The sequence below is a fragment of the Cetorhinus maximus genome, unplaced genomic scaffold (assembly GCF_964194155.1).
Source record: "Cetorhinus maximus unplaced genomic scaffold, sCetMax3.hap1.1 HAP1_SCAFFOLD_315, whole genome shotgun sequence".
NCBI lineage: Eukaryota > Metazoa > Chordata > Chondrichthyes > Lamniformes > Cetorhinidae > Cetorhinus > Cetorhinus maximus.
Genome location: NW_027596265.1, coordinates 96028 through 104497, shown reverse-complemented (window position 1 = coordinate 104497; position 8470 = coordinate 96028). Strand labels below are relative to the sequence as shown.

At 52.1% G+C, this 8470-nt stretch overlaps 1 protein-coding gene across 1 annotated transcript in view; it reads right to left on the bottom strand.

Annotated features, from left to right (window-relative positions):
• Positions 1 to 2741: 2741 nt before the first annotated feature.
• The window catches only part of LOC144673211 (neuronal tyrosine-phosphorylated phosphoinositide-3-kinase adapter 1-like), a 28023-nt gene continuing 22294 nt past the window's right edge, over positions 2742 to 8470 (bottom strand). Inside the window, exons 6-7 of the mRNA XM_078535158.1 lie at positions 6992 to 7101; positions 2742 to 2989 (exon numbers count right to left, since the gene is read on the bottom strand). Coding sequence (XP_078391284.1) covers positions 2756 to 2989; positions 6992 to 7101 — 344 coding nt within the window. The 3' untranslated portion in view covers positions 2742 to 2755. The remainder of the gene's footprint in view (positions 2990 to 6991; positions 7102 to 8470) is intronic.

Sequence of the window (8470 nt, the reverse complement as noted above, 5' to 3'; positions counted from 1 at the left end):
AGATACAGAGTAAAGCTCCTTCTACACTGTCCCCATCAAACTCTCCCAGGACAGGTACAGCACGGGGTTAGATACAGAGTAAAGCTCCCTCTACATTGTCCCCATCAAAAACTCCCAGGACAGGGACAGCACGGGGTTAGATACAGAGTAAAGCTCCCTCTACACTGTCCCCATCAAACACTCCCAGGACAGATACAGCACGGGGTTAGATACAGAGTAAAGCTCACTCTACATTGTCCCCATTAAACACACCCAGGACAGGCACAGTTTGGGGTTAGATACAGAGTAAAGCTCTCTCTACACTGTCCCCATCAAACACTCCCAGGACAGGTACAGCATGGGGTTAGATACAGAGTAAAGCTCCCTCTCCACTGTCCCCATCAAACACTCCCAGGACAGGTAAAGCACGGGGTTAGGTACAGAGTAAAGCATCTCTTCACTGTCCCCATCAAACACTCCCAGGTCAGGTACACCTCGGGGTTAGATACAGAGTAAAGCCCCCTCTACACTGTCCCCATCAAACACTCCCAGACAGATACAGCACGGGGTTAGATACAGAGTAAAGCTCCCTCTACATTGTCCCCATTAAACACACCCAGGACAGGCACAGTTTGGGGTTAGATACAGAGTAAAGCTCTCTCTACACTGTCCCCATCAAACACTCCCAGGACAGGTACAGCACGGGGTTAGATACAGAGTAAAGCTCCCTCTACACTGTCCCCATCAAACACTCCCAGGACAGGTAAAGCACGGGGTTAGGTACAGAGTAAAGCATCTCTTCACTGTCCCCATCAAACACTCCCAGGTCAGGTACACCACGGGGTTAGATACAGAGTAAAGCCCCCTCTACACTGTCCCCATCAAACACTCCCAGGACAGGTACAGCACGGGGTTAGATACAGAGTAAAGCTCCCTCTACACTGTCCCATCAAACACTCCCAGGACAGGTACAGCACGGGGTTAGGTACAGAGTAAAGCTCCCCTATACTGTCCCCATCAAACACTCCCAGGACAGGTACAGCACGGGGTTAGATACAGAGTAAAGCTCCCTCTACACTGTCCCCATCAAACACTCCCAGGACAGGTACAGCACGGGGTTAGATACAGAGTAAAGCTCCCTCTACACTGTCCCCATCAAACACTCCCAGGACAGGGACAGCACGGGGTTAGATACAGAGTAAAGTTCCCTCTACACTGTCCCCATCCAACACTCCCAGGACAGGTACAGCACGGGTTTAGATACAGAGTAAAGCTCCCTCTACACTGTCCTTATCAAACACTCCCAGGACAGGTACAGCACGGGGTTAGATACAGAGTAAAGCTCCCTCTACAGTGTCCCCATCAAACACTCCCAGGACAGGTACAGCACGGGGTTAGATACAGGGTAGAGCTCCCTCTACACTGTGCTGTTACACAACAAGTACAGCCACCATTGGCCTCCTCTCTCTTAACTGTCCAAAACACTTTTCCAATGGGAGAGCCAAATATCTGATGGAACTTTCTCTAACCGAGAGCCTGTAAATTCCTCACCGCCCTCACCATGAGCTCCTAGTTTAATCATCCACAGAGCTGTTCTCAGCACTGGGTGATGTATTTAGCCGTGTGATATATACAACAGGATTCTCAGTGCTCTGAGGGCGATGTATTAATTCAGGTCTCATCCTGTTGTCTCTCTCTCTCTCTCTCATCGCCGTGATTTTGGATAATGCCAATCCTTGTCCATCTTTCCCCCCGTTGGTGCGTTGACACCCGCCTTTGGCACGTTCCCATTTTAATCATTCCCCTCAGCGTTCCCTGCTGCCCGTCTCCCAGGGGGCCTTGAGTTTGGTGCCAACATCCCTTGTCGGACTCCCTATTCTGGACTTGGAAGTTTCTCTCTCTCGGCGGGAGGCCTGCGGCCTCAGTCTGCATTTTGAAGGCGTCGCCTAGGCAACTGGGGCTTAGCACTTGGAAGTCATTCTGGAATTTTGGTTGGTTTGCCCCTCGACGGGCTGGCAGGCAAGGGTAAGGAAGGGTAAGTGGGATCATTGGAGCGGGTTTTCCACAGATTGTGTGCGTCGGGCGAGAGTCAGCGACAAATTGTCCCTGATGGAGGGGCTGGGCCTGTCTCTTTCGTCCCTTCCAGTTCTTGGTTTCTGAGCGATGGGTGCATGGATATCAATAAACAGGTGAATAAGAACAGATTCTCCCCTGGGTTCTGCACCGTCATCCTGTGACCCCAGTGGAAAAACACGTCGAGCGTCAAGTGCCAGTGAAGGGCCCTGCTTTGTCCTCCGCGGGTGGCCACAACCCCGCCTGTCCCACGGGCAAGCCCTTCAGCGCTCGCTTGCCGCGTTCTCTCAATCGCCGATTGGGCAGTTCAGTGTCACGTGATGCAGGGGTTGAGGGGGGTCCTCGGCTCCCAATGCCACGTTGATGGGCCTCAGGCGTCTTTTTACCCTCGCTGCGATGTGCGGGTTTCCCGAAGGCTTATTCTGCTTCAGTGTAGGTAAAATGATGATTGGGTGAGGGGGGTGGTCCAGTAGGAAAGAGAGGGGGTGGGGGTGCAGGGGTGGGGGGGGTATTGGTGAGTAGAAGGGGTGGGTAGTCATGGCGATTTACAATCCAGGCTCCCCGAGCCCCAGCTGAGAGCCGACGACCTAGGCCTGAGGGCCTGGTCCGTGGAGTTCAAAGGTCGCGCTTACTTGTGGGGAAGGCGACCGTGCCCTTTGCTCCTGGGTTGTCGGGGGGGTGGTGGGGGATGGAACGGGCACTGTCAAATCGCCGTGTCCCATAGGACGGTGTGCTGCCGCTGGCACGGGGGTGTCCCAGACTTCCGAGAATCCAAACCCTTTCTCCAGCTCGGAAGGATGGGCATACTGTCCTGTTTGCATAGGCTCCTCTCCGGCCTCCTCCGCGCCTTGATCTCCTTGCACAGGCACCGCTTGCGCTCGATAACTTCCAGAAGCTTCCCGTCCTTCTCCTTCGGCCCTGGCTGCTGGTGGAGGCCCTGCGGAGCCGAAAGGGAATTCGTCTAAAAGCTTTTAGTTTTTAATTTTTAAGCAACACCCAACGGCAAAGCCAGGCTTGAGACTTAAGGGGGTGGGGGGGCGGGGGGTTGTGTTAAGTGCTGGTCTTTTGTACCCCTAACATTTCAGAACAAAGTTCCCAGGTCACACGTGCCAACATCCCCTTTAAGATGCCGCAGGGCAACCTTAAAGGGACCACGCGCTGCACCAATCAGGATCCTCACAATAACCCCTCAGTCCTGGGCCCCGCACACCCCAGGAAGGATTTATTTACCTTGGAGGGAGGGGGGTAGGGGGCAGTGCAGATTCACCCGAATGATCCCGGGGCTCAGAGGGTTAAACTCCGAGGACAGGTTACACAGGCCGGGTTTATGTTCCCTCCAGTTCAGAAGGTTAAGGGGTGATCAATCGAGGGGTGTAAGATGATTAAAAGATTCGATAGGGTCGATAGAGAGAAACTATTTCCTCTGGTGGGGGGGTGGGAGGAGAGGAGGGGGTGAAGTCCAGGACAAGCGGGGAAAATTCGAGCCAGGCCGTTCGGGGGGTGATGTCAGGGAGCACTTCCTCACACACACAGGGGAGTGGAAATCTGGAACTCTCTCCCCCATAAACCTGGTGAGGCTAGAGGGGGTCAGTTGGAAAAAAGTCAGAACCGAGCCTGATAGATTTCTGTTGGGTAAGGGGGTTTAAGGGTTACAGAACCAAGGTCGGTAGCTGGATTAAGACACGGTCCGCCATGATCTAACTGAATGGTGGAACAGGCTCCTGAATGGCCTCCTCCTGTTCCTGTGTAAAAGGTTAGCCAATAGAGATGCCAATCTTGTTCTTACAGCAAATTTTAAAAAGGCCATTCGGCCCATCTGCTCCGTGCTGGTGTTTCTGCTCCACACGAGCCTCCTCCCACTCCCCTCTCATCCCCCCCTATCAGCCTATTCTTCTATTCCTTTCTCCCTCATGTGTTTATCCAGCTTCCTCCTTAAATGTATCGATACTATTCACCTCGACCACTCCCTGTGGGAGCGAGTTCCACATTCTCCCCACTCTCTGGGTAAAGGAGTTTCTCCTGAATTCCCCATTGGGTTTATTAGTGACTCTCTTATACTGATGGCCCCGAGTTCTGGTCTCCCCACCCCCCCAACAAGTGGAAACATCTTCTCTACGTCGACCCCATCGAAACCCCTTCAGAATTTTAAAGACCTCGATCGGGTCACCCCCTCGGACCCTCTCACATCGAGAGAAAAGAGCCCCAGCCTGTTTAGCCTTTTCTGATAGTTATAACCTCTCAGTTCTGGTATCATCTTTGTAAATGATTTCTGCACTTTCTCCAGCCTCTATATCCTTATAAACTACTCGACTTGGAACTCGGTTGCAGCAGGAGATTTTTTTAAACTTGTTCACGGGATGTAGGCGTCGCTGGCTAGGTCAGTATTAATTGCCCCTTGAGAAGGTGGGGGTGAGCTGCCTTCTTGAACCGCTGCAGTCCATGTGGTGTAGGTACACCCACAGTGCTGTTAGGGAGGGAGTTCCAGGATTTTGACCCAGTGACAGTGAAGGAACGGTGATATATTTCCAAGTCAGGATGGTGAGTGACTTGGAGGGGAACTTCCAGGTGGTGATGTTCCCATGTGTCTGCTGCCCTTGTCCTCCTAGGTGGTAGTGGTCGTGGGTTTGGAAGGTGCTGTCGAAGGAGCCTTGGTGAGCTCCTGCAATGCATCTTGTAGATGGTACACACACTGCTGTTACTGTGCGTCGGTGGTGGAGGGAGTGAATGTTTGTGGATGGGGTGCCAATCAAGCGGCTGCTTTGTCCTGGATGGTGTCGAGCTTCTTGAGTGTTGTGGGAGCTGCACTCATCCAGGCAAGTGGGGAGTATTCCATCACACTCCTGACTTGTATCTTGTAGATGGTGGACAGGCTTTGGGGAGTCAGGAGGTGAGTTACTCATTGCAGGATTCCCAGCCTCTGACCTGCTCTTGTAGCCACAGTATTTATATGGCTAGTCCAGTTCAGTTTCTGGTCAATGGTAACCCCCAGGATGTTGATAGTGGGGAATTCAGCAATGGTAATGCCATTGAATGTCAAGGGGTGATGGTTAGATTCTCTCTTGTTGGAGATGGTCACTGCCTGGCACTTGTGTGGCACAAATGTTACTTGCCACCTATAAGCCCCAAAAATGGCACCTCCAACAGTGCAGCATACCCTCAGTACCACACTGGGAGTGTCGGCCTGGACTATGTGTTCAAGTCTCTTGGGTGGATCTTGAACTCATGACCTCTGACTCAGAGGTGAGGGAGAGGTATCAGCTGAGCTGACCCATGACTGACACTAACTCAGGGTAGGAGTGCTGCATTGTCAGAGGTGCCGTGCCTTGGGTGAAATGTTAAACATCCCTCAGCCACCGGAAGATTGGGGTCTTGGATTGGCTTCCCTCTACTGACCAACCCCACTGAAAACTCTCTAACTCTTCATTTCTCTGAAATACTATTTGTGGGGCACCGATTAGCTGCCACATTTCCTGGATTACACCAGTGACCTCGCTTATGAAGCAATTCATTGGCTGTATAACACTTTGAGACCTCCTTTCCCTCTGCCTCTCCGTCCAAATATCTGTTTACCCTCTCTCCCTGATTCTTTAAAGTTGTGCTAGCGCTCTCTCTCTCTCTCCCTCTGTCTCTCTCTCTCTCTCCCTCTGTCTCTCTCTCTCTCTCTCCCTCTCTGTCTCCCTCTCTCTCTCTCTCCCTCTGTCTCTCTCTCTCTCCCTCTGTCTCTCTCTCTCTCTCCCTCTGTCTCTCTCTCCCTCTGTCTCTCTCTCTCTGTCTCCCTCTGTCTCTCTCTCTCCCTCTCTCTCTCTCTGTCTCTCTCTCTCTCTCTCTCTCCCTCTGTCTCTCCCTCTGTCTCTCTCTCTCTCTGTCTCCCTCTGTCTCTCTCTCTCTGTCTCCCTCTGTCTCTCTCTCTCTCCCTGTCTCTCTCTCTGTCTCTCTCTCCTTCTGTCTCTCTCTCTCTCTCCCTCTGTCTCTCTCTCTCTCTGTCTCTCTCTCTCTCTCTCTCTCCCACCATCTCTCTCTCTCTCTCTCCCTCCCTCTGTCTCTCTCTCTCTCTCCCTCTGTCTCTCTCTCTCTCTCTCTCTCCCTCTGTCTCTCTCTCTCTCTCCCTCTGTCTCTCTCTCTCTCTCTCTCCCTCTGTCTCTCTCTCTCTCTCTCTCCCTCTGTCTCTCTCTCTCTCTCTCTCCCTCTGTCTCTCTCTCTCTCTCTCTCCCTCTGTCTCTCTCTCTCTCTTTCTGACTCTCTGTCGCCGTCTCTCTGTCTCCCTCTCTCTGTTCATGACCCTGTCTCTCAGGGCGAGACTTCCTATCCCCGCCGTAGTGTGACATTCTGGGGGTGAGGGGGGATCTGGTGGGGCAGCCAAAAGCCCATTGACTTTTTGGTGAAGCCGGAAAATCTCGGCAACGGGCGAGGCTGGAAAATCCCAGTCTCTGTCTCCCTGTCTCCCTCTGTTTCTCACTCTCTCTCACTCTCTGTTTCTCATTCACTGTTTCTGTCTCTGATCTGTTGTTTCTCATTCACTCTCTCTCTTTTGGTCTCTGTCTCTCACACTCTGTCTATCTTCTATTTTCTCTCCGCCTCTCCGCGTCTCTGTCTCTCTCTCTCTATCTGTCTCTCTGTCTTTCTGCATTTCTCATTCACTCTGTCTCTCTCTCCCTCTCTCTCTCTTTCTTATTCACTTTCTTTCTCTCTTTAAGAACTAGGAGCAGGAGTTGGCCATTCAGCCCCTCGAGCCTGCCCCACCATTCAATATGATCATGGCTGATCTCATTTCGGCCTCAACTCCAATTTCCCGCCCTCTCCCCATAACCTTTCAACCCGTTACATTTCTCCCTGTCTCTCCCCCTTCTCTGTCTCTCTCTCTCTCTCTCTCTCTGTTTCTCTCTTTCATCCCCTCTCTGTCTGGTTCCGACAGGTTGGAAGTCCGTACACATTGGCCTACCTGGCTCGGGCTCTCCCGGGATTGGCTGCACTGTCGCTGCAGGTGAGCCAGGGGGTGACGCACACCTGAAGTGGAGGCTGAGCGGCCGAGGCGATGTCCGAGAGCAGAATCTGCAGAGAAAGTCAGAGGAAAGCATTAGCCAGAGACGCCGGAAAATTCCATACCTTATCGGTAACTCGCTGAGAGTGGGGATGGATTGCCTTGACTTGATCTGACCCTAGGGATGGTGCAGTCCACATTGAGAGGGGATAATCTTCTTCTATTCATTCTTGGGATATTGCCCCACCCCCTTTTTGGGCCTGAAAGTGGTTTGATACATCAACAACTTGCATTTATATAGCACCTTCAGCATAGGAGAATATCCCAAGATGCTTCACAGGAGCGCTAGCGAGCGGAATTTGGCACTGAGCCCTAGGAGGAGACATGAGGGACAGGAGGCCCAAAGCTTGGTCAAAGAGGTCAGTTTTAAGGAGGAGAGAGGGAGGTGGAGAGGTTCGGGGAGGGAATTCCAGAGCTCAGGGCCCCCCCAGGCAGCTGAAAGCACGGCCGCCGATGGTGGGGCGATGGGAATCGGGAGGGGACGTGCAAGAGGCTGGAATTGGAGGAGCGCAGAGATCTCGGAGGGATGGAGGTGATTATAGAGATAGGGAGGGGGGCAATGTCATGGAGGGATTTAAAACATTGTAAAACCGAGGTGTTGATTGGCCGGGAACATAGGAACAGGAGGAGGCCATTCGGTCCGTTCAATGTGCTCCTCCATTCAATGTGATCATGGCTGATCCTCTACCTCAATGCCACTTTCCCTCACTATCCCCATATCCCTTAATGTCATTAGTCTCCAGAAATCTATCGAGTTGTCTTGAACCTGCTCAATGACTGAGCCTCCACAGCCCTCTGGGGGAGAGAATTCCAAAGCTTCACCACCCTCTGAGTGAAGAGATTCCTCCTCATCTCAGTCCTAAATGGCCGACCCCGTATCCTGAGACTGTGTCCCCTGGTTCTAGACTCACCAGCCAGGGGGGAAATCATCCTATCCACACCTACCCTGTCAGGCTCTGTAAAAATCCTGTAAGTTTTAATGAGATCACCTCTCATTTTTTAAAACTGTAAAGAATACAGGCCCAGTTTCCTCAATCACTCCGCTTAAGACAATCCCGCCACCCCAGGGATTAGTCTGGTGAATCTTTGCTGCACTCCCTCTATGGCAAGTATATCCTTCCTTAGATAAGGAGACCAAAACTGTACACAACACTCCAGGTGTGGCTTCAACAAGGCTCTGTCCAATTGCAGCAAGACATCTTTACTCCTGCACTCAAATCCCCTCGCGTTGAAGGCCAACATACCATTTGCCTTCCTAATTGCCTCCTGCACCTACATGCTAACTTATTATTCATTCATGGGATGTGGGCATCACTGGCTAGGCCAGCATTTATTGCCCATCCCTAATTGTCCCTGGTCAGAGGGCATTTAAAGAGTCAA